The 27,169-nt window shown below is 43.0% G+C and overlaps 1 protein-coding gene across 1 annotated transcript in view; it reads left to right on the top strand.

Moving 5' to 3' along the window:
- LOC145353613 (dysbindin-like) overlaps positions 1 to 27,169 on the top strand; it is a 216,631-nt gene that overhangs the window by 47,874 nt on the left and 141,588 nt on the right. Inside the window, exon 5 of the mRNA XM_080204382.1 lies at positions 23,362 to 23,494. Coding sequence (XP_080060508.1) covers positions 23,362 to 23,494 — 133 coding nt within the window. The remainder of the gene's footprint in view (positions 1 to 23,361; positions 23,495 to 27,169) is intronic.

Genomic DNA, 27,169 nt, shown 5'->3' with positions numbered 1-27,169 from the left:
AAGCAAACAGTGGCCTTTACCTGTGCATTGGCCTCGGTCGTCCTCTGCATATTATAGCCCTTTGGTCTGGCCTGGCACTATGGCTTTGGTTTTCCTTCCTTCCTTCTCAGGTCTGGTGACTGTCCAACTGCTGGTCATCACTGGCGATGGTCACTGTTGTTGTAACCCATTCCTGGTTAAGTTTCACGCCCCTTTTGGTCATTGCAAATCAATCAATCAGGACTTGATCCCCCTTATTGATAAGAGACCAGTCAGGTGCTGCCACACCGATCACTGGGTATGTCCCCAGTGGCCATGTCTGTAGGTGCTGGAGACACATAGGTCACACACCTTACATGCTGAATGCGAAGCATGATGGATCACAAACTCAGGACCAGTGTCTGTCAGGAATTCCCCAGTCACTCAACAGTCAAGCAAAGCCCAGACATTGGCATGCACAGTAATAATACATCCCCTCAACACATTGATATTCCAGAAGCTATAGACAACAACACACTACAAATACAAATAATCTCACATTCTAAGCACCATTTTAAGTTCAGAGTTACGCACAGGACAATAATAAATCATTGATACAAATGTAAAGGAAACAACATTTAAATTTGCACCCAAGTGCTGAAGAGGTAGGTTTAACTCTGCAAAGTATTCGTCATTTAAAAATGATCCAAATTTGCATAATAAACACCTTTTTGTCACGGTTACCATTTAGATTTAAACTTCCACAGTCAAACCTCAAAATCTATCCCCTTCTGGCATACACATACTATATTCGTCTATGATCCAATTAACACAATGTAACCAAAGTACAAGCTAAAAGTAATTCAAAAGTTTTCCTTCAGTTCAACAAATTATAGAGGAAATTCCTCCATTATTCTGTTTACTTTACCAATTTATTTATGAATAACATAACTTGCACAAATGGTTTATTTGTCCTCTTTAAGCATTTTAACACTTGTAACCCCAAATAACTAAGTACTAGGAAAAATCCCATCATCTGTCGTAAAGTCATTGACACTGTCCAGAGCTTTTAGCTTTTCACAAATATTAACCCCCAACTTATTAGCATTTACATACCGAACAAACTTTACATGTGAACACAAGGATTACCACAGATAACATTTACTCAGTATAGGAAAGTCACAAAACATATTACTTTGTAACAGTATCTCACATTCAAGTGGTTACATCATGAACTGAGAATATGTTTCAATGCATCTCTCTTTGAAAAAAAACCATACAGACTTTATTTCCATTACCTTTTATTTGTCAAAATTAAACTTATTTACCTCTTTAGAATTTAGGTAATTTCCCATTTATAAGTTGATTATTTTGTGTACTCAATTTATTCTATCAATTAAATGTCAGAAACTATAACACTTAAGCATAACCAATCATTTTAATTGGAAAGGTTTTTTTTTGTTTTTATCCCAATTCAATCCAATCAAATACAGTTCAGAGTCTCAACAAGTTGGGACATTCCAGATCCAAGCTGACGAGAGGGCTCTCACCTCCTGTCTTGGGCTTGATCTACATGATCCAAGCTGATTGGAGTAGGAATACCTCCTCCTCCAAGGCTTGATCTCATTTGCATCTTAGCCAAATGGCTGAGAATCCACTTTTAAAAATTGCTTCAAATGAAGCTAAAATGTAACCTTATGACTTCAACTAAGCACAGAATATCAAACTTGATCTTGGCCAAAAGGCTGCGAAGTTAACAATGAGAAAATCAGAATGAACCAAACTCATCAAGTCTCAATTATCACTAGGTTGTGATAAACAATCTTGGAGTCTTGAAGCTGTTTGACTTGTCATTCATGAACCATCTACTTAAAACAAAACACAAATACTTTCGGCTAGGAGCCAAATGAATTAATTTAATCTCAAATCACCTGGTATCTCCTATTCTCCCATCTTGCTCTCCCACTCCTAGGCTGCTGTTATCAGAGTCTGGTGATAAGACATGAACAAATAACTTATATTACTGCCAGGAGCAGTATAAGCTTGAGAAGATCAGTCATGATGAAGGGTTATGTTTGTGATATATTCTAGGTACAAAATCCATTAACCCTTTCCCTTCTTCAAGTGGCTTCAGTTTTGTCTTTTAAGAAGCATTTAGACAGTTACATGGATAAGATGGGTATAGAGGGATATGGGCCAAATGTGGGCAATTGGGGCCAGCTTAGGGGTTTAAAAAAAAAGGGCGGTGTGGACAAGCTGGGCCGAAGGGCCTGTTCCCATGCTGTAAACTTCTATGACTCTGATTCCAAGCTGTATTGATGCATTATTGTGCTTAGATGGGTCAATGTTTAAATAGAACTGTGCTTTTAAGATTACGAAGACTTGTGGTCTGTAACTAGTCAGGTGAAATCAAAGAGCAAATGCTTGCCAATTTCTGGCTCCAGAATAAAACGTACACTTTTTTTGGACAGAATTGTAAGATCTGAACTGTGAAGGATGCTATCAAAATGTAATAATTCTTGTTCACCAGTTAAGGGAAAAACAACAGTTATTTACAACTAAAGGCTATACAGAAGCTTGCAGCCACATCACTGCATCCAGCTCCCTGAAAAGGTTCAGGAACAGAAACCTGAGCTCACCGAGGTGGTTCCCCCGGCCTGGTTCCCTGGGTCATGTGACCCTTATTCTGCAGATTGATCCTTAAAGGGACAATCACCACATCCCTATGCTCTCCAAGCACATGAATACAAATGTCAATACTCAATATGCATAGTCCAAGATAATTAAACATTCTAAATTAAGTCGAGAGTTTCCAGATCTTTGTGGAACGGTGTAACTGTTCTTTCCACAGGATTGCTGTTGTCTGAAATTGCAATGACTGGTGGCTCTCCAGGCACAGGCCATTCGGTTCTATTTGCATGGAGACGTCGGCATTCCACAGGTACTTAAGTGCTTAGAAAATTGACAACAGTGCCAGATGGCAGTATGGCTGGCTGTTGGGACAACACTCACTCTCAAATCATCTACATGTTTCTGGGTGATCCTTCCTTCTATGTCCACTTGATAAAACAGCGTCCCAGTTTTGGACACAACAACTCCAGGTACCCAACTCAACCCACTTCCAAAATTCCCGTTATATGCTGCTTCCTTCATTGAAAAAGACCATGTTGACTTGCATGAAATATTCTTTGTTTTCTGACTGCTTTGACTGGCCTCTTCCTTCCCAGCAAATTTGGAAACATGAGGCTCAGTCTCATTCTGAGATGACAGTTCATTTACAGTTCTGCTGGCGGGACTCCCGTTGTTGCATGCGGAGTGGTCCTATAGCCCAGGAGAAATCATGACATTCTGGACTGCTGGGTCCATCCTGACAGCTTCTTCAGGCCAGATCTAAAAGTTTGGATGCCTTGTTCAGCTATTCCATTGGTTGTTGGGTGGTAAGGTGCAGTCCTAATTTGCTTGATACCATTGAGGGCAGTGAAGTTCTGAAACTCAGCACTTGAGGGCTGTTCCATTATTAGTCACTGACTTCAGGTATTGCATGTTTGGAAAAACATAGGTGTAATTTCTCAACTACGATGCCAGAGACTTCATTTCAAACATTTGTGCATTGAAAAGGAGCAAAAGCATTGTGGTCATGAATAGACCAATGTAATCAATATGGACTTGTACCCATAGCCGGTCAGACCACTTGCAAGAGTGCAACAGGGCTGCAGTAGGCAGCTTTCAGGAGTGCTTGATTAGGCTCTCGATGTTGGCATCAATGTCAGGCCTCCGTACACAATTTCTGGTGAGCATCTTCATTTTGGATATACCCAAATGGGTGCAGTGTAGTTCAGTTAGGAGCAACTTTTCTTGATACAGGAAAGCCTAACTACTCTTGCTTCCCAAAGTCTGATGCTTTCTTGATAACTCATCTTTTTGAATAAAATATCATTTTATCTCTTTGGAAACTGGTTCATTAGCCCATTCCATTAGTTTCCTGTGCGTCACTTTGGATAGCAGTGACTCCTGACTGTTCCAGTATTTGATCTGTTTCTTAATGTGTTGAAGAAATTCAACGACATAGACGATCTGGAGGAGGGAGCTGAGTGTAAGGTAACAAAATTTGCTGATGGCGCAAAGATGAGTGGAAAAGTGAATTGCGTGGAGGGTGCAGAAAGCCTGCAGAGAGATCTGGATAGGCTGAGTGAGTGGGTGAGGACCTAATAGATGGAGTATAACATTAGCAAATGTGAGGTTATCCACTTTGGTAGAAATAATAGTAGGAGGGATATTATTTAAAGGGTGAAAAGCTGCAGCATGCTACAGTGCAGAGGGACCTGAGAGTCCTTGTGCACGAATTGCAAAAACTCAGTCTACAGGTGCAGCAGGTGATCAAGAAGGCGAATGGAATGTTGGCCTTTATAGCGAGGGGGATAGAATATAAAAGCAGGGAGGTCTTGCTGCAACTGGACAAGTTACTGGTGAGGCTGCAATTAGAGGACTGGGTGCAGTTTTGGTCCCCTAATTTGCGAAAGGATATATTGGCCTTGGAGGGAGTACAGAGAAGGTTCACCAGGCTGATACCAGAGATGAGGGGGTTAGCTTATGAAGAGAGATTGAATAGACTGGGCCTGAACTCGTTGGAGTTTAGAAGGCTGAGGGGGGATCTTATCAAGACTTACAAGATGATGAAGGGGCAAATAGGGTACAGGTAGAGAGATTCTTTCTGCTTAGAAAGGAAAACAGAACTAGAGGGCACAGCCTCAAAATAAGAGTGGGAAGGGGGTGCAGTTTAGAATGGAGTTGAGGAGGAACTTCTTCACTCAACCGGTGGTGAATCTCTGGAATTCTCTGCCCATTGAAGTGGTGGAGGCTACCTCGTTGAATATATTTAAGTCACGGGTAGATAGGTTTCTGATAGACAAGGGAATTAAGTGTTATGGGGAGAAAGCGGGAAAGTGGAACTGATCCACTTCAGATCAGCCATGATCTTATTGAATGGCGGGGCAGGCTCAAAGGGCTAAATGGCCTACTCCTGCTCCTATTTCTTCTGTTCTTATGACATGGCAATTTTTTGCGGTACTGGGGCAGCTGCATCAGTCTCTTACAAAGGGAGGCGTCTAAATGCATCTGCAGTCACTATTCCAGGCCAGTACTTAAAGGTATATTTGTAGACTTCTTTAAAAAGACCCAAACCTGGTTTGTGATCAGAAACAATGGTAAGGTGCCTATGTACAAATAATGGTGGAATTTCCTGACAGCAAAAATTATTGATAATCATACTATTGCCATTTGTGAGTAGCCCTTTCCGGCTTCTGGGACATACCACATTGGTCTTTCAGATCCATTATCCATGTCATGGGATTACATGGCACCAACACTATATGGAGAGGCATACCAGGTTATCATTAATTTCTTAGATGGGTTGAAATGTACTGACAAGTTCAAAGAATAAGCAATTACTTTCCTCTGTTAAAAGCTTCCTTCAAAACCAATGCTGGTGGTGCTTTTGCAGCATACGCAAGGGGGCTAATAACTTTGATGGATTCAGTTTAAAAAAAAATGCCCATAGTAATTTACCATTTCTAAAACTGACCTTGAGCTTGGATGTATTTTTGGGGCCAATGCCTCTTTTATGGTTCTAACCTTGTCTTGTATGGGGTATAATCCTTGTGCATCTACACGTTGCCCCAGGTAGGCTATCTCGGTAGCTTGAAAAGTATAATTCTCCTTCTTGAGATGAATTCTGGGCTTTTGAAATCTCTTGAGAACCTCCTTTAAGTTAGCTATGTGCTCGGCTTCTGTCAATCCAGTTGTAAGAACATCATCAAGGCATACCATAATTTGTGGCAGCCCTTCTGACATTGTCCTTTGGAAAATAGCACACGCTGATGACACACCAAAGGGCAGGCACATATACTAGAGCAAACCTTTGTGTAGGTTTATCATGACATAACCTCAGAAAGCATTGTCTAATTCAAATTACTGATTCATATCCAGTTTTTTATAAGATTGACTTCCAGTCAGCTTTCAATACTGGTTTCCAGTCTTTGGGATTGGATACTTATCCAAATTGGCAGCCTGATAAACTGTTAACGTGTAGTCCCCACAGATGTGGATGGTTTTGTCTGCCTTCAACCGGGACTATGGATGATGCCCATTATGCAAACTAAACTGTCTGGATAATGTCCAGTTCTTCCCGTCACTTTAATTCAGTATCCATCTTTTCTCATAAGGCATATGGTACTCTTCTTACCCAAAAAAATTGAAGTGTCGCCATGGCATCCACATTTGATCTTTGCCCGCAAGACTTTTATCTTGTTTAACTCAACACTGAAGACACTCCTATTTCTTCGTCAATTTGAGCAGTCTTCCTTCCTGCACTTGGAAAATCTCGGTCTAATTTAGTTTGATTTCCTTAGGCTAATCGTGGCCCAGCAGGCTTTATCCTTTTGCTTGACTGTTATTACTAGGACATAAAAAGACTGTTGCCCATAAGTTACAAGTACTGCTATTGTGCCCATTATTTTTGTGACTTCAAGTTGTTAACTTTGCTGCAGTACTCTTTAAATTCATTGACTGGATCCCTTCTCTCAATGTATGTTGATCTATCACAGTAGCAGATTCACCAGTATCTACTTCCATCTTAACAAGCTTTCCATTTGCTATGGGCATTACGGTACTGCAGGCTATTTTACCCCTTTCACAATAAACAGGGAGTTAACATCTAAGTTGCTGACGCTAGCTTCTTTCACATTATATATTTGTGACACTAAATCGACAACTGGGTAGACTTGTTTTTGCACCAAGGCCTTTCCCGTGCCAGAAAAAAAATTCAGCTGCTTTATACCAGCAAGGTTGAAGTGTGTGGTTACCCCCACAACCGTAACATTCTATTTCAATCTTTTTTGATTTATTTCCTCTCTCAATCTTGTTTTATTTGTAGCTGAACTTACATCCCACTTCACTATTAAATCTTTTTTGGTGCTGCTGCTAACTGCAGTTTCCCATCCTAACTTGTGAATGCTACCATTTTACACAATTTGTAACATTTTTCAGTGCTGTCCAGTATTATCTCCAAAGCTCATTTAAAATATATATCTGCCTCTGCTAGTAACTTCCATTGAAAATCCTCATTCATCCCACAGACTAATCTGTTCCACAGTATATTATTCAGAAGTGCTTCCAAAGTCGCAGTGCTCCAAGATTTGCTTCAATTTGATATAAGACATAATAGTTTCCCTTGGGGCTTCTCCCTTTTGAATAAAAGAATCTCTACAAAATGACTGATGTTGTCAGATAGAAATGTGACTTTACCAATTCAGCAATCTCACTAAATGATGTGGAGTTGGGAATGCTTGTGGTTGTGAAACTGTGAAGCAAATTGCAAGCCTGAATCCCACCCACACTCAGGACGATTGCCTTTCTCGATCCCCCCTCCTTTATTCCATTGGCCTGAAAGTAATAATGTACAGTCTTTCATGGAAACATCAAAAAGCGACATTTTTATAATTACTCTTATCTCAAGTTCACTCAACTTCAATGGAAACTGTATGCCCACAGTTCAAGGTTTGCTTTAACCCTTGTTGCCAATATAGTAATTCTTGGTCACCAGGTAAGGGAAAAACAATAACACAATTTATAGGTTATGGCTATGCAAGGACTTGCAGCCTCATAGCTGCAGCCAGCTCCACTGAGAAGGCTCAGGAGCTGAAACCCAGCTCATCAGGGTTTCACAAATAATTGTCACCTGGTAATAGTGCTAGGAAGAAGATCTTACAAAATTATTGATGCACAGTAGGGGGGGGGGGGGGGGGGGGGGTGGCAATTAGAAAATTAGGACAATGATTTTTAAAATCATCTTAGTTGTCATAGTATGTAACTGTAATGTGTATGAAACATAGTCATCAAAATAGTTAATTTAATAACTAATTGACATCGATGTTGAGATTTAGGCCCCCAACGATTATTACATTTCAGCATGTTTATTAACAACATTTCATAATGTGATTTTTAAAATAGCAGAAGCTCCATCTAGTGGCTGCGTTGTGGTTTTATGTTCCTCCGTGATCACTGATGTTTTTCTTGAGCATTCATTTTAATTTTAGATCTCAGTTGGTGCATTTGCAGTACATTGCTTTATCTTTATCCATAAAAATGTTTTACTTGTCTGGTAATTTCAATTTATGCGAAGTGCTTTAAAAACTTTGGCAAGCAGACACAGACTTTTTTAAAAGAAAATGTCCTTGCACTTACTTGGTCCTTTTCATGATCTTAGGATGTCACAAAGCACTCACGGCCATTGATGTACTTTTTAGCATGGAGTCGCTATTGTAATTCAGAAGTACAAGATCATAAACAATACCAGCAGGAGTGGGCCATTTGGCACATCAAGTCTTCCTCCAATTTGATAAATCATGGCTGATCTGATTGTAACTGTAGTTCCACTTTTCTGCCTGTCCCCCATAACCATTAACTCCTATGTCAATCAAAAATGTGTCTAACTCAGCCTTGAATATGTTCAATGACCCACCCTCCATTGCTGTAGTAGTGTAGAGAATTCCAAAGACTAAAGGCCCTCTAAAAGAAGAAATTCTTTTCACTCCATCTTAAATGGCAGACCCCTTATTTTTAAGCTGCACCCTGAGTTTGATTTCCCCCAAGCAAGAAAGCATTCTTTCAACATCTACCCTTTCAAATCCCCTCAATCTTGTATGTTTCAATAGGATAACCCCTCATTCTTCTAAACTCCTGAGCAGTCCCAGCCTGCTCAACTTTTCCTCATAACTCTTTCATCCCAAAGAAACAGCCTAATGAACATTTGCTGTACTGCTTCCAATGCCAATATATCCCTTCTTAAGCAAGGAGACCAGAAACATACAGTTTTCCAGATGTGATCTCACCAAAGCCCTGTATAGCCCATGATATTATGTCCCTACTCAATCCTCCTTGCAATGAAGGCCAACATTCAATTTGCCTTCAGTTAAAACAATGTCAGTCTCTCTTGAGCTCCCACTTGTCCCTGACCTTCTGTTCTGCTACATTTTCTCTACCTGACACTCCAACTATAATCCATCCTATTTCTGCCCCTCTCCAGCTCTAAAGAGTCATATGGATTTGAAGCGTAGACTCTGTTACTCCTACGGGAAGTGATGGCCTAATGATATTACCACTAGATATTAATTTAGAAACTCAGCTAAGTTCTGGGAGCCCAGGTTCAGATCCCACCGTGGCAGATGGTGGAATTGAATTCAATAAAATAAATCTGGAATTAAGAATCCACTGACGATCGTGAAACCATTGTCGATTGTCAGAAGAACCCATCTGGTTCACTAATGTCCTTCAGGGAAGGAAATCTGCTGTCCTTACCTGGTTTGGCCTTCCTTGAAGTTCTGTTAAATAAAATCACACTTTTGCAACAAGTTTGCAATTTGATAATACAAGTAAAATCTTGACATTCATGAACACCTGTTACTGTACAATATGAAAGATGTTCGTATAATGACATTTCTCACAAACACTGAACCTTCCTATCCTTGCTTTGCTCTGATTTGTGGCATGTTGATTTATTTTTAAACTTGCCTAATTTTATTGTAATGCAGTCCATCCATTTCAGAGTGCTGTTCAACACTGCTATCACCAGTCATGAGAAACCTAGTTTGTAATTCTTTCTGGATAATAGCCTATTTTTGGAACACCTTTGTATTTAACTTTTTATATTCTCATAATAGCTGTTTATTTTCATCCTTTTCAGAGTCGCATCCTGATTCCAGAGCCACAGCAATGTGGTTGACTCTTAACTACCCTCGGGCAACTAGGGTTGGGCAATAAATGCTGGCCAGCCAGTGATGCCCATGTCCTATGAATGAATTTAAAAAAAACTCTCCACAGATGCTGCCAGATTTGCTCAGTCTTTCCAGCATTTTCTGTTTTTATTTCTCATTTCCAGACACCTCAGTATTCCCTTCTATTCCATTTGTCATCTTAGTTACATTCTGAACCTGCACAATTCGTGTACAAGGACACCCAGATCCCTCTGTACTGCAGCATTCTCTATTCAAATTTTTTTATTCTTCCAACAGGCCTGGACACCTGGGAATGGAGGGATACAAACAGTCTAGTTGGAAGCATGAGCGGCTCAGGCTTGGAGGGCTGAAGGGCCTGTTTCCTGTGCTGTATTGTTAAAGAACAAAGAATAACCCAGCACGGGAAACAGGCCCTTCGGCCCAACGAGCCCGCGCCGCCGCATCACCCTACACCTATTCTACCCTGCGTGTCCACGAATGGAACCCCTAACTTAGCCAGATTCAGGGGAGAATAGTGTCAATTTGGTAAACCAGTCAGCCTAAGAGCACATCTTTGGGGTGTGGGAGGAAACTGGAGTGCCCGGAGGAAACCCACGCAACCACAGGGAGAATGCACAAACTCCCACAGATACAGGCCCAAATCCATGTATCTGCACAGCCAGCAGTGCTAGTCACCGAGCTGTTGCGGCGCCCGTCTACCGGTCCAGGATCAAGCACACACACCGACACGAAGTACTAGGCCACTCCTGGAACCTCCAAGAGCAGCCCACGCACGACCCACCGTGTGCATGCCCCTCGTTTGACAACGAGGTGGACCTCCACCTGCGGAATAAAAAGACAAAAACGTTAACTTACAAGTCTGCATTTCCGGTGTCTCCCGAGGTTCTGACCTTATTTAATAGCCCCTACTATAACCCTCCATCCTCGTTTCATTCATGTGTCTGTCTAACTGAACCTTAAACAAGTCCAACGTTCCTGCCTCCACCACCCTCCTCGGTAGCGCGTTCCATACCCCCGCAACTCTCTGCGTAAAGAACCTTCCTCTCACATCCAAATTATACCTCTCCCCCCTCGCCCTTAAATCATGACCTCTCGTATTTGTACCCAGTCTAGGGAGCAGACTCTCACTATTGACTCTATCTATTCCCTTCAGTATCTTATATACCTCTATCATGTCCCCCCTCAACCTCCGTCTTCCCAAGGAGAAAAGTCCCAGTTTCTCCAACCTTTCGTCGTACCCCAGCCCCTCCGTGCCAGGCAACATCCTGGTAAACCTCCTCTGAACCCTCTCCAGAGCCTCCACGTCCTTCCGGTAGTAAGGTGACCAGAACTGAACGCAGTACTCCAAATGTGGTCTAACCAACGTTCTATACAACTGAAGCATTGGATGGCAGCTTTTATACTCTATACCCCTACCTATAAAGGCTAGCATTCCATAAGCCTTCCTAACAACCTTCTCCACTTGTGTCGCAACCTTCATGGATTTGTGAACCTACACTCCCAGGTCCCTCTGTATGTCTGTACTCCTAATCAGTCTACCTTTTATCACATAGCTCCTCTCTGCATTATTCCTTCCAAAATGCATCACCTCGCATTTGTCAGGATTAAATTCCACCTGCCACCCATCTGCCCAATGCACCAACCTATCTATATCCTGTTGTATCACCTGACATTCCACTTCAGTACCTGCCAACCCTGCCATCTTGGTGTCATCTGCAAACTTGCTGATCACACCACCTACGCTCTCTTCCAAGTCATTTATGTATACTACAAAGAGGAGAGGTCCCAGTACTGAGCCCTGCGGCACACCACTGGTCACTGGCCTCCAGCCCGAAAAGGTCCCCTCCACAACTAACTTCTGTCTCCTATTGCCCAGCCGGTTCTCAATCCACCTAGCTACCTGACCTCGTATCCCATGCGCCTTAACCTTTTCTACCAGCCTACCATGAGGGACTTTGTCAAACGCCTTACTGAAATCCATATAGATGACATCAACGGCTCTCCCATCGTCAACCGTTTTTGTCACCTCCTCAAAGAATTCCACCAGATTCGTAAGGCAAGACCTCCCTCTAACAAAGCCATGTTGCGTATCCCTAATCAGATCGCAACGCTCCAAATGCTCATACATCCTACCCCTAAGTATTTCTTCCATTAATTTCCCTACCACCGATGTCAAACTCACCGGTCTATAATTCCCAGGGTTATCCCTACTACCTTTTTTAAACAGCAGTACCACATTTGCTACCCTCCAGTCTTCTGGGACCTCACCTGTGTCCAAAGAAGAGACAAAGATTTGCGCCAGAGGCCCAGCAATTTCATCTTTCACCTCCCTAAGCAGCCTGGGATAAATACCATCAGGCCCCGGAGTTTTATCCGTCCTTACGCTACCTAAAAGCCCTATCACTTCCTCCCTCGTAATAGATATTTCCTGCAACTGATCCTCAGCTCCCTCCAAGAGACCGCACGATTTCGAACCCCCCTCCTTCGTGAATACCGACGCAAAGTATTCATTCAGGAGCTCCCCCATTCCCTCCAACTCAATACATAACTCCCCACTTTTGTCCCTAAGAGGACCAATTTTCCCTCTAACTACTCTCTTGCTCCTAATATAGGAATAAAATGCCTTTGGATTTTCCTTAATCCTACCAGCCAAAGCCATTTCATGCCCCCTCTTCGCCCTTCTAATTCCCCTTTTTAGCTCCCTCCTACTCTCTCTATATTCGTCCAGCGCATTCTCCGTACCCAGTTGTTTCGATCTAACATACGCCTCCCTCTTCTTCCTGACCAAGTCTTCAATACCCCCTGTAATCCACGGCTCTCTAATCCTACCTTTCCCATCCTTCTGCTTAACTGGAACATACCTCCCCTGCAACCATTTCATTTTGCCCTTAAAAGCCTCCCACTTGCCAACCGTGGACTTGCCAGCAATCAGTGTCCTGCAGCTCCCTCCTAATCCTGCCATAGCTCGCCTTTCCCCAGTTCAGCACACTCCCGTTTGGCCGGGAGTAGACGGACTTATGGTCACTGTTAGCCACATGTTTGCCTACCTCTACCTCAACCACCTGCCCTGGCTCATTACCCAACACTAAATCCATTATAGCCCCTCCCCTAGTCGGGCTAGTTGCATACTGCTCTAGAGACACTTCCAAAAAACATTTCACAAACTCCTCTCCCTCCGTACCCCCAGCTCTAGGCCCCCTCCAATTCACTCCAGGTAGATTAAAGTCACCCACTACAACCACCCTATTCTTCCCGCACCTATCCAAAATGCCCCTGCAAATGCCTTCCTCCACTGACCTCGGGCTGTTGGGTGGCCTATAGTACATCCCCAGCAACGTAATCTCTCCCTTTTTATTTCTCAACTCCACCCACAGTGACTCAATCCCTATCTCTTCCATCTTGTCCTCCCTCTGCACTACTGTGATGTTCTCCTTTACTAACAGTGCCACCCCTCCACCTCTCTTCAACCCTCCTCTGTCACACCTAAAACACTTGTACCCAGGAACATTCAGCTGCCAGTCCTGCCCTTCCCATAACCACGTCTCCGTTACAGCCACCACATCTAACTTCCTCACAAACATCAAGGCCCTAAGCTCATCCGTTTTCCCTGTCACACTCCTAGCATTGAAACAGACACAGTTCAACCCACGAGTGTCCCTCGGAACCTCCTTCTCCCTGATAATTTTCCTTTCACCCGACTCTCTCCCACACACATCCCCCCCCCCCGCCCCCCCCATTAGTTTAAACCATTCCTAAACACCCCAGCTAACCTCCCCGCTAAGACACTAGTTCCCCTCCCATTCAAATTCTCCCCACCCCTCCTGTACAGTTGCCCTTCTCTCCTAAACACCTCCCAGTGATCCACAAAAGTAAAGCCCTCTACCCTACACCAATCCCTCAACCATGCATTCAGCTGCATGATCTTGTCATTCTTTGCCCTGCTGGTACTGGGCAGCAACCCAGAGAGTGCCACCCTGGAGGCCCTGCTCTTTAGTTTGGACCCCAACTCCCTAAATTGCCTACGGACCTCTACCCTACTCCTCCTTCCTATGTCCCCCTCCCCTACGTGTACTATGACCTCAGCCTGGGTCCCCTCCCCTTTCAAAATTCCCTCTACCCTTTCTGTTACATCCTTTACCCCTGCTCCAGGGAGGCAGACCACCATCCTGGAGTCACACCTCTGCCCACAGAACCTCCTATCAATACCTCGGACCCTCCCATCCCCTACCACTATTACCTTGCCAGCCCCCTTCTGTCCCTCTAAGTCAGTCTCCCCCTCCTGCCTATCTTTCTGTGCCCCTGTCGACGAACTTTGGGGGGCCTCTGGGGAGGCCGGGGGACCCTGACTACTCTTCTTCTTCCTCTTTCTCCTCCTAACAGTCGTCCACCCTTCCTGCTCTTCAGCCCGTGGGACCTCTTCCTGCTCATGGTTCCTAGCCATTAACTCCTCATTTTCCCTGACTAGAAACGCATCTTCCAGACGCCCCTCGAGTTGCCTGACCCGGGCCCTCAAGCGCTGCAGTTCTAAACATTTAGTACAGATGTGGACCTTGGGGACACGTGATGCCACCAAGAACTCCCACATGCGGCACCTGACACAGCTTATATTCCTCCCTATATTCCCTACCATGTCCCAACCTCCTATAAGCGCCAAAAGGTAGAAATGTACAACGCCCCTTCTCCAAGCCTGCTCTCTCCTAAGCCCAGCGAGCTAAAGCCCTTCTCACTCAGCTCCCACTCGCTCCGCTGCCCGCTCCCGACGCTGCCCGCTGTGTGTTGCTACCCCTTTTTTATACCCCCCGCTCCCCCTCACAGACTATCCCCTCGCCTAACTTCCAGTACGGAAGTAAACTACTCTGAAACAAACCCCGAGAACCGGAAGTACAGAAAAAAAGCAGTTTTCAATTTAAATCAGGCACTCACCACAGCCACAGCCACCAGGCTGTGTTCTTTGTTCTTTTGTTCTTTGGACACCTTAGATTTTCCTATATCATTATCCCATCTGCCAATTTTTGTTTTGCCCACTCACTTGAAGTATTTGTATCTCTTTGGAGACTCTTCCATTTTGTTACCAAATTTGCTAAGGGATTAGCTCTTCTTCCAAGTATAGGTTGTAAATAGTTGAGGCCCCACCACTGATACTTGTGGCACTCTCCAAGTAACAGCTTACCAACCCTAAAATGACCCACCTATCACACCTGTTACATATTAGTTAGCAAATCCTCTATCCATGTGAATATAGTACCTCAGCATCATGAGCTCTTATCATCTGCAGTATTCTTATGTGAGTACCTTTTGGAATTCCAAGTGCAGCACATTCCCCTTTATCCACTCTGCTTCAGTCGCTTTAGAGCCGTACCTATTTCTGCAGCCCACTCCTGCCCAAAAAACTCAATAAATTTGTCAAATGTGATTTTCTTTTCACAAAGCAATGTTGATTCTGCCTGACTGTATTACGATTTTATTAAATGTCTTGCAACTATCTTACTACTAGTGGAATCTAGTATTTTCCAAATAACACAAGTTAGGGTAACTATTCCATAATTTCCTTCTCTTTCCCACTTTCCCTTTTTTCTGTTTTCCCTGCTCTTCATAGTTCATAGAACCCTACAGTGTAGGAAGAGGCCCTTCGGCCCATCAAGTCTGCACCGAACACAATCCCACCCAGACCCTATCCCATATTATACCCACCAATCCCTCTAACCTATGCATCCCTGGACACTAAGGGGCAGTTTCTTCGCATGGCCAATCAATCTAATCCGCACATCTTTGGTTTGTGGGAGGAAACCGGAGCACCCGGAGGAAAACCATGCAGACACGAGGAGAATGTGCAAACTCCACACAGACAGTGACCCGAGCCGGGAATCGAACCCAGGACACTGGAGCTGTGAAGCAGCAGTGCTAACCACTGTGCTACCGTGCCACTCTCTCTTACCCCCCTGCTCTCTCTCCAACCCAACCCCCCCCGCCCGTTGCCTCCTCTCCTGCTCTCTCCCCTTACCCCACAGCCTCGTGTTCCCCCTCCCCTGCTCTCTCCACCCCCCTGCTCTCTCTTCCCCCTGCTCTCTGCTCTCTCCCCTCTCCCATGCCCTCGCTCTCTCCCACCCCGCAGATCCCTGTCTCCCTCTCACTCCTTCCCCTCCCCCCTGTCCCTCTGTGTTCCTCTGGAAAACAGGATGCAGGCCATCAGGTTCAGCGAACTTCTCAGCCTTTAGTTCCATTAGTTTTGTATGTTCTTTTTCTCTTGTCAAAATAGTGATTGTTTTATGTTCCTCCCTTTTGCCAAGAAGCCAGTCAGTTTGGCACAAATTCCCATGACAGTGTAATTAATAGTGGGGTTAGTTGACTAATAACTATTGGTTTCAGCATGCATTAAAGGTATCAACAGTTCAATGATGGACTCAGTCCTCTGAATCAGAAGGTTGTGGCTCTAAGTTCCGTAATTTGAGTGGAGGAGTGAGAAAAGGCCAGGGTTGAAGCACTAAAGGAGATGGAAGGGTTAAGGCTGGAGTAGGCTGCAGAAATGGGTAAGCTTCTAAAATGATTTTAAGAGGATGATTTTAAATTTAATGTATTGAAAAACAGAAGGCCACTGTAAATCAGATGCAGGCTACTGAGTTTCAAATAAGCTTCTGTTCATGGACAATGGAAGGCCATCAAGTAGGTCACTTGGGAGGTGACAATTGGTATCAGCTACAGCAGCAAGGGTGGAGTAGAGGCAGAGGAAGGTGATATTGTAGTGGTAGATGTAACAGTTTTGGTTATGGGTTGAAATGGGGTGTCAGATTTTGCATGATCTGGATGCTTAGATGAAAAGAGATTATTTAAGTGGTTGGGCTATCATTGAGTGGGTGGCATCAATGTAAACTTTTCACTGAGGAGAGCGGTTGGGAGATATATCTGAGTGGCTAGAACGTGGAGTGGTCGGGGTAGAGGTTGTGCTTAATGAAAGTAAAATTAACTTTTGAAGGGACAATACAGGCTATGGAGAGGAAGCAGGCCAATGGGATTAATTTTGGACTGCTCTTGCACAAGGAACTGGCCCAGACATGATGGGAAAGCAGGACTCATGAGACGACTTGAGAATCCCAGTCTTAAACTCCTGTGATTCCACGATAAGAGATGAGCACCTTGTCCCTGGATTTGGACCCAGTTGTACTGCTGACCCAAGTGCGTGGGTAGCACGGTAGCACAGTGGTTAGCACTGCTGCTTCACAGCTCCAGGGACCTCGGTTCAATTCCCGGCTTGGGTCACTGTCTGTGTGGAGTTTGCACATTCTCCTCGTGTCTGCATGGGTTTTCTCCGTGTGCTCTGGTTTCCTCCCACAGTCCAAAGATGTGCGGATTGAGTTGATTGGCCATGCTAAAATTGCCCCTTAGTGTCCTGAGATACATAGGTTAGAAGGATTAGTGGGTAAAATATGCAGGGATATGGGGGTAGGGTGGGATTGTGTTTGGTGCAGACTCGATGGGCCGAACGGCCTCTTTCTATACTGTAGGGTTTCTATGATTTCTAAGCGACCCCGCTCAACTTCCATCTGCTTGTTTCATGCCAGAGCAGATTTAACATTCATAGCCATAGAGGTTTACTTCATGGAAACAGGGCCTTCGGCTCAACTTGTCCACGCTGCCTTTTTTTTAAAACCCTGAAGCTAATCCCAATTGACTGCATTTGGCCCATATCTCTCTATATCCATGTTACCCATGTAAGTATCTAAATGCTTTTTAAAAAACAAAATTGTACCAGCCTCTACGACTACCTCTGACAGCTCATTCCAGACATTCACCACCCTCTGCGTGAAAAAATTGCTCCTCTGGTTACTTTTATATCTCTCCCCTCTCACCTTAAACATATGTCCTCTAGTTTTAGACTCCCCACCTTTGGGAAAAGATATTGACTATCTAGCTGATCTATGCCCCTCATTATTTTATAGACCTCTATAAGATCACCCCTCAGCTGCCTTTTTTAGAGAAAAAAACGTCCCTGTCTATCCAGCCTCTCCTTATAATCCAAAACATCAAGTCTTGGTAGCATCCTAGCAAATCTTTTCTGCACTCTTTCTAAATTAATAATACCCTTTCTATAATAAGGTGACCAGAACTGCACACAGTACTCCAACTGTGGCCGTACCAATGTCTTGTACAACTTCAACAAGACGTCTCAACTCCTGTATTCAGTGTTCTGACCGATGAAACCAAGCATGCCGAATGCTTTCTTTACCACTCTGTTTACCTATGACTCCACTTTCAAGGAGCTACGAACATGTACCTCTAGATCTCTTTGTTCTGTAACTCTCCCCAACACCCTACCATTAACTGAGTAAGTCCTGCCCTGTTGCAACCTAAAAAAGCATCACCTCGCATTTGTCTAAAACTCTATCTGCCATTTGTCAGTCCACTGGCCCAATTGATCAAGATCCCGTTGCAATCGGAGATAACTTTCTTCACTGTCCACTATGCCACCAATCTTTGTGTCATCTATAAGCTTACTAACCATGGAAGAACATTCTTCCTCTCCAACCCGCCACCTTCAGCCATGTAATCTCCTGGGAGAGAAGGTACTTCTGTAAGGGTTGGTAATAGATTGCACTAACTCAAAATGTTGACTTCAGTAAAACACAAGTTTGGAAGAACAACGTTTTTACTTGTGTGTTTTCAGTTCAGTTGGATGTCAATATATTAAAAAATTCAATGCACCACAGATTATATTGCTGAACACCTCAGGTTAAGAACACTAGTTCTTACTTGTTAATAACTTGCTATTTTAATTAGCATTTGTTCCACTGAGACTATCATATTTAACATTGGATTTAAAAATGTATCTTTATATGCTGTATTCTGGGAATATTTTTAAATGGATTTTGACATCACAGGAGCATTTATCATAAAATCTACAGAAAATTAGGTCATGTGTCCCAGTGCACCTGTGCTTTGCCAGCTCTTTGACAGTATTCTAATTTTCATGTTTCCTTTAATATTTTCTATGAAAGAAATGGAGCCCTTTAGGGAATAGAGGGCAACAAAATTCATTTTGAGGAATGAATATTTGAGAAAAGAGAATTTGGCAAAGATTTAAGTAAATGAAATCTGGATTCAGCATTTGAGATGCCCTAATTGATTTACTCAACAACTTAAATAGGATTGCGTTGGATATACAGCACAGAAACAAGCTATTTGGCTTAATCAGTCCATACTTCTTGTGTCCAACAATTGTCTTTCTCCATCTACCCTTTTCAATTTAATCCTTTATTTTCTCTCGCACGTATTTGCCGGGTGTTAGAGATGGAAAGGTGGTAGGACTGGAGGGTCTCGATGACATTACTGTTACTAGAGAGGCGGTGCTCAACAGACTGGAGGGGCTGATTGTGGACAAGTCCCCAGGACCGGATGGAATGCATCCGAGGGTTCTGAAAGAAATGGCGGAGGTGATAGTGGATGCCTTGGTGGTTATTTTCCAGACGTTGCTGGATTCTGGGGAAGTGCTGGAAGATTGGAAAACGGCTAATGTTACGCCGTTGTTTAAGAAGGGTGCCAGGCAAAAGGCAGGGAAATATAGGCCGGTTAGTTTAACGTCTGTTGTAGGTAAAATGTTAGAATCCGTCATCAAGGAGGAAATAGCGAGGCATCTTGAGGGGAACTGCTTGATAGAGCAGACGCAGCACGGTTTCGTTAAAGGGAAGTCGTGTCTGACAAATTTACTGGAGTTCTATGAGGATGTGTCTAGGGAGGTGGATAGAGGAGAGCCAGTGGATGTGGTCTTTCTTGATTTTCAGAAGGCGTTTGACAAGGTACCTCACAAGAGGTTATTGCAGAAGGTCGGGGGCATGGAATTGGGGGTAGGGTGTTAGCGTGGATAGAGGACTGGTTGTCAAATAGGAGGCAGAGAGTGGGGGTCAATGGGTGCTATTTGGATTGGCAGATGGTGACTAGTGGAGTGCCCCAGGGGTCGGTGCTGGGGCCTCAGCTATTTACCATTTATATAGATGATCTGGAGAAGGGAACCGAGTGTAGGGTGTCGAAATTTGCTGATGACACCAAGACTGGGGGAAAGGCAAATTATGCGGAGGGTGTGGAGAGTCTACAGAAGGATCTAGATAAGCTGGGCGAATGGGCCAGGAAATGGCAAATGGAATTTAATGTTGGCAAGTGCGAGGTGGTCCACTTTGGTAGGAATAATGGTAGGAAGGATTATTATGTGGTGAAAAACTGCAGCAGGCGACGGTGCAGAGGGACCTTGGGGTCCTTGTGCGTGAGTCGCAAAAACCCAGCTTGCAGGTGCAGCAGGTGGTCAGGAAGGCGAATGGGATGCTGGCCTTCATTGTGAGGGGGGTTGAATATAAAAGTAGGGAGGTCTTGCTGCAGCTGTATAGGGCATTGGTGAGGCCGCAGCTGGAGTACTGTGTGCAGTTTTGGGCGCCGTACTTACGCAAGGATATTTTGGCCTTGGAGGGAGTGCAGAGGAGGTTTACTAGGATGATGCCGGAGTTGAGGGGGTAGAGCTATGAGGAGAGGCTGAATAAGTTAGGCTTGTACTCGTTAGAGTTTAGAAGAATGAGGGGAGATCTCATTGAGACGTATAAGATGATGAATGGGATGGATAGGATAGAGGTGGAGAGACTCTTCCCGCTCAGAAAGGACAGTAGGACTAGGGGGCACAGCCTCAAGATAAAGGGGGGGCGGTTTAGAACGGAGTTGAGGAGGAACTTCTTCACTCAAAGGGTGGTGAATCTCTGGAATTCTCTGCCCGTTGAAGTGGTGGAGGCTACCTCGCTAAATATTTTTAAGACACGGGTTGATGGGTTTTTGATAAGAGAGGGGATTAAGGGTTATGGGGAGAGGGCGGGAATGTGGAACTGAGCCATGACAGATCAGCCATGATCTTATTGAATGGCGGGGCAGGCTCGAAGGGCTAGTTGGCCTACTCCTGCTCCTATTTCTTATGTTTGTTTAGCTTCCCTGAAAATGCCTCTGTTATTTGCTTCGACCATTCCCTGTATTAGCAAGTTCCACATTCTCATCACTCTGTGGGTAAAGAAGCTTTTTATGAATTCCCTAATTGATTTCCTGGTGAATATTTTATATTGATGGTCTCGAGTTTTGTTCTTCCCACAAATGGAAATGCTCTTCATGTGTCTACTTTGTCAAAACCTTGCATTAGTTCAAGACCTCTGTTAGGTCACTCCCAACCTTCTCTTCATGAGAGAAATGAGACAGCCTATTCATTTCCCCCTGCTGATAGCTATACCTGTATCCGAGGGTTCTGAAAGAAATGGCGGAGGTGATGGTGGATGCCTTGGTGGTTATTTTCCAGACGTCGCTGGAATCCGGGGAAGTGCCGGATGATTGGAAAACGGCTAATGTTACGCCGTTGTTTAAGAAGGGTGCCAGGCAAAAGGCGGGGAATTATAGGCCGGTTAGTTTAACGTCTGTGGTAGGTAAAATGTTAGAATCTGTCATTAAGGAGGAAATTGCGAGGCATCTTGAAGGGAATTGCTTGATAGAGCAGACGCAGCACGGTTTCATTAAAGGGAAGTCGTGTCTGACAAATTTACTGGAGTTCTATGAGGATGTGTCTAGGGCGGTGGATAGAGGAGAGCCGGTGGATGTGGTCTTTCTAGATTTTCAGAAGGCGTTTGACAAAGTACCTCACAAGAGGTTATTGCAGAAGGTCGAGGGACATGGAGTTGGGGGTAGGGTGTTAGCGTGGATCGAGGATTGGTTGTCAAATAGGAGGCAGAGAGTGGGGGTCAACGGGTGCTATTCGGATTGGCGGATGGTGACTAGTGGAGTGCCCCAGGGGTCGGTGCTGGGGCCTCAGCTTTTTACCATTTATATAGATGATCTGGAGGAGGGAACCGAGTGTAGAGTGTCGAAATTTGCTGATGACACCAAGATTGGGGGAACGGCAAATTGTGCGGAGGGTGTGGAGAGTCTGCAGAAGGATCTAGATAGGCTGGGCGAATGGGCCAGGAAATGGCAAATGGAATTTAATGTTGGCAAGTGTGAGGTGGTCCACTTTGGTAGGAGGGATTATTACTTACGGGGCGAAAAACTGCAGCAGGCGACGGTGCAGAGGGACCTCAGGGTCCTTGTGCATGAGTCGCAAAAACCCAGCTTGCAGGTGCAGCAGGTGGTCAGGAAGGCAAATGGGATGCTGGCCTTCATAACCAAGGGGATTGAATATAAAAGTAGGGAGGTCTTGCTGCAGCTGTATGGGGCATTGGTGAGGCCGCAGCTGGAGTACTGTGTGCAGTTTTGGGCGCCGCACCTGCGCAAAGATATTTTGGCCTTGGAGGGAGTGCAGAGGAGGTTTACTAGGCTGATACCGGAGTTGAGGGGGTTGAGCTATGAGGAGAGGCTGAATAAACTAGGCTTGTACTCGTTAGAGTTTAGAAGAATGAGGGGAGATCTCATTGAGATGTATAAGATGATGAATGGGATGGATAGGATAGAGGTGGAAAGACTCTTCCCGCTGAAAAAAGACAGTAGGACTAGGGGGCACAGCCTCAAGATAAAAGGGGGGCGGTTTAGAACAGAGCTGAGGAGGAACCTCTTCACTCAAAGGGTGGTGAATCTCTGGAATTCTCTGCCCGTTGAAGTGGTGGAGGCTGCCTCGCTAAATATTTTTAAGACGCGGGTTGATGGGTTTTTGATAAGAGAGGGGATTAAGGGTTATGGGGAGAGGGCGGGAAAGTGGAGCTGAGCATGTCCCATGAATGAATAAAACAAACACGAGCTCCTGTTTCCTCTCAGGTGAATGTAAATGAACCTATTGCATTATTTCAAAGTCGGAGAGTTACCCCACTGCCCTGGTCAAAACCCTTCAACCAACACTTTATAAAATAAGTTATTGGTAATGATGACATTGCTGCTTTGGGAGCTTTCTGTGCATAAATTGGCTGCCATATTTCCTACATTACAAACTTCAAAGAAGTACTTCACTAGCTTTGAAGTGCCTTGCGGCATCTTGGTTATGAAGGATACCATATAAAGGCAAGTTTTTCTTCAAAAAGAAGTGTGAACACTGCCAGTGTGACTTGCTGTTATGTCTCCTTTTATTCTATGATGAAGAGTCTGGCTTCTACTGATACTTAGCTTTATGGTGTGGGTGATTAAGTTGGGGATCGCAGTGTATCAGTGTGCACCATTTTGTACTGGTGTGCTTGTTACAACATTAGGTTTCTTTATTCACATTTTTTAAGCCTAAATCCATTGCCTATATGCTGATCTATATCATTTTTAGCTGTTGTGCTTTAGAAGGTAATTTAGTTGCGACATCAGCTAAATTTGAGGACTTGGCGATTAGTGGTAATGGGTGCACTTTCACACCACTTAACAGTTTCACCAATAAATATTGTAAAACATGGGCAATAGCCAGTTCACAGGGCCTATGAGCTGTGTGAGTAGGTCAGCATTTCTTTAAAAAATACAGCCTGCTTCTATTTTCTGTGCTGAAAAAAATCATAATTATTCATAATTTAAGTTAAACGATTTAATGCCATTGTAAAGATGTCCAGGAATTTAACACAAAATTTAAATCATATAAATAGATGAATTGTTTGTTCTTAATGCATTATCATCTGTACTTGCTAAATGGTTCACAATGTTGCAGGCAGTAGATGGCAGAGTGGTGGTACTATCAGCATACTGGGAGAGAAAAAGGAACCACTTCATTGAGCTGCAGGAACAGCTACAACAAATCCCTGCATTGTTAGTAGGCCTGGACACCCTTACATCCAGACTTGGTGAGTGTGGTTTTTGTCTTTCAGTTAAATCAAAGTTGATTATAGAACCCAATAATTACTTTTTCTTTCTTGGTATGGGAGTGTTTTCTGTGATGTTTGGTTGTGAAACATATTGTGTGAATGTCAGTAAAATTACCTTGCAAAAGTAATCTGGCAAATTAGAAATATTGCAGGCTTAATAGTCATGGTTATCAATTCAGATCATTTGAAAAGCAGTCTTACTGTTTGAAAATGAATGTTCCTATTTTGGGAAAGCTTCATTATTATTGAAACAATTATTTTAATATGTCTTTCTTGAAGGAAAAGGTAAGTTGCCTAATTTTGCTCACTTGCTCGTAGATCTCATAGAATAATCTTTGTTTATAAAAAGCAGTCTTACTGCTAGAAAATGAATGCTCCCATTTCGGGAAAGCTTCATTATTATTGAAACAATTATTGTAATGTGTCTTTCTTGAAGGAAAACTAAGTTGCCTAATTTTGCTCACTTGCTTGTAGATCTCACTGAATAACCGTTGTTTATTAAACTATGCCGTGAAGTTTGATGCTGCCAAAAATACTCGAGCCCTATCTCTTTGCCAATCTAAATGTTTTTGGGGCCAGTGCAAGCACCTAGGATCATGTTATACTCTGGATTGAACCTAGTCCTCTCAGTGGTATTAACAGGCATATAATATCTGTATCACATGTACAAATGCTTCTCAAATGCAAAATCATTTTTTCATCCTTTCACTTGAGGGCAATATAAGTTATTGCAGAAATGTGGATTTAGTTGACGTAACAACAGCTTATGATTTGTTGAGATGTAATTAGACACTGAATGAATTCTGCAATGCTGAATTAAAGTTAAGGGAGACAGTAGCATAGTGATAATATCACTGGACTAGTAATCCAGAGGCCCAGAATAATATTCTAGGGACATGTGTTCAAATCTTCCCCAGCTGGTGGAATGTAAATTCAATCATTAATAAATCTAAAATTGTCTCAACAGTGGTGACCATGATAATTGTGGTGGATTATTGTTTTTAAAAAAAGTGGTTCACTAATACCCTTTAAGGGAGGAAATCCACCTTCTTTACCTGATCTGGCCTACATGTGACACCTGACCCATCGTAGTATGATTGACTCTTAACGACTGTCTGAAGTTGCTTAGGAAGCAACTCAGTTCAAGAATAGTAAGGAATGGACAACAAATGCTGGCCTTGCCAGTGATGTCTACAACCCTAGATGGAATTTAAAAAAGTGCAAGCTACATTTTAGGAACTCATGACGTTAACTTTGATAGCCATGGGAGAATTCTTGATCACAGAATGGAAAAATTACACGTTTTCTCATTTATTAATTCCCTTTGTCTCTATAGACAGCAAAAAGCACGCAAAAATTTGCTTTTGACAATTGGGGTTTATATTCATATTTAATGGTAGTAATTTTGTAATTTGAGTTGTTTAGCTACATGAGCGGTTTGTCCACTTTGTAATTTTAGTCATGTTATTGTTTAATGGAATTGACTTAGTTGATGTTTATGAAATGGTTTCATTGGATTTTCAATGTATTTATGACCTTTGGCTATTCAATGATGAAGTTGACAGAGGATAATTTTAAGTTCTCAATTATAAATCTAACTCTGCATTATGACCTTGGTGTGAAGACATTTGTTAACCAACTTGCTACTTGGTGTTCTCAATTGATCAAAGCTGGGGTTGATTTTTACGTGAGATATACGAAAGATCGATGAACAACTTTTGTACAACTATATATGGTAATTGGACAGCTGATTCCTCGTTGTTTCATGAGAGGTTTGTGTATGTTTTCTTTTAGCTTGAACTCCTGGCATTATACAAAACAGAACATCAGTTTAAATGTTGAAACATTGAATTTAGATCATTTAAATTTTTATCCCTTAAGGCTTTACATGTATCTGATCACTTGTTTCAGCATTTTCTTATGAATGGATGACTTGTAGTCCTACAATATGGTCCTTCCATTGAGATAAAGTGGATGTAAATTGTTATGGCTAACTTTGCTGCAAAAGCAAGTCTTGATTAGAGAGATGTACTTTTCTAGGGGCCCCCAGGTTTTGTAGAACAACATTAATTGTTGCTGTTCTGTCTATGGAATTGTATTCATATAATGCTGTGAAATTAATTTTATAAAAATGCTTTGTGCTGAATTTTGATGGCATTAGTGTGGTAAATTTGTAATGGAGCAGAGTTAAATAGAAAATTGCTTTCTTGTTCATTGTCTAAATGCATGAAGATTGTATTTATAGATGAAAAATGCTAATTTATTTTCAGAAAGAGGCTTGACTTGTTGATTTAAAATATTTGATTTTTGGATAAAGTAAGAATTTTTTGTAATAAAATAATTAGAATACTCCATTCAGAATTTGTTTAATACATTTATTTTCAAATGCTTTTGTTATACAGTCGTTGAATGTTTGGAGAGAATGAGTTGGAAGTTTAAAAGCTGCAAAGGAAATGGAATTTGGCCTCCTGAGCATATTCAAGAGACCGTAACTAGCCCTGTACGTTAGTTGCATTTTACCCACCTTAGGAACATAGGAACAGGAGTAGGCCATTCAGCCCCTTGAGCCTGTTCTGCTCATTCAATGAGTTCTAAGCTGACCTGTGACCTAACTCCCTTTGGTCCATATCCCCCCTGCCTTACAGTGCCAGGGACACAGGCTCGATTCCTGGCTTGGGTCACATTCTGCCTGTGCCTGCATGGGTTTCCTCCAGGGACTCCGGTTTGTGGGTTACATGGATTGGCCATGCTGAATTGCCCTTAGTGTGCCCTAAATTAGCCCTTGGAGACTAGCTAGGGTTATGAGGATAGGGCCTGGATGGGATTGTGGTTGGTGCAGTCTTAGTGGGCTGAATGGCCGCCTCCTGCACTATAGGATTTTATGATTCGCAAAAATTTATCTCAGATTTAAAATTAGCAACTGATCTGGGATCAACCACTACTTGTGGAAGGGAGTTCCATATCCTTTGTGTATGTAAGTATTTCCTGACATCTCTCTGGAATTGTCTGACCTTAACTTTTAGACTTTGCCCCCTAGTTCTAGAATCTCCAACCGCTGAAAATAGTTTATTTTTATCTACCTTGACTTTTCCTGTTAATATCTTGAAGACTTCAATCAGATCACTACTCAACCCTCTACATTCTAGAGAAAACACGTCTAATTTGTATAATCTTTCCTCATAACTTAACCCCTGAAATCCAGGTATCATTCTTGTAAATTCGCTTGTACTCCCTCCAAGGCCAATATACTCTTCCTAAGGTGTGGTGCTCAGATCTGCTGAGTAATCCATGGGATCTAATCAAGGTTAGGCTGCAGCATAACTTCTGAATTATTATATTCCAGTTCTCAATATATAAAGGCCAGCATTCCATTAGCCTTTTGATTATTTTTTGCATCTGTTTGTGGCATTATAAAGATTATTTGTGTCATGAATCTTTGAACTTCCACTGTATTTAACTTTATACCATCCAGGAAGTACCCACACTTATTTGCTTTGAAGTTTATCTGCCACAGTTTTCTTCATTCACCTTGTGTATCAATGTCCCTTTGTAATTTTATACTACAGTCTACACTGTCTATAATGCCATCCAACTTTCTTTCATCAGAAAACTTGGTATATGATGTTCTATGCCAATATCCTAGTTAATAAATAA

This window comes from Carcharhinus amblyrhynchos, chromosome 2 (genome assembly GCF_965287045.1).
Source record: "Carcharhinus amblyrhynchos chromosome 2, sCarAmb.v2.hapA, whole genome shotgun sequence".
In the NCBI taxonomy this organism is placed as follows: Eukaryota; Metazoa; Chordata; class Chondrichthyes; order Carcharhiniformes; family Carcharhinidae; genus Carcharhinus; species Carcharhinus amblyrhynchos.
Note: the sequence above shows the minus strand (reverse complement) of the source record. Positions and strands in the feature narration are given on the sequence as shown.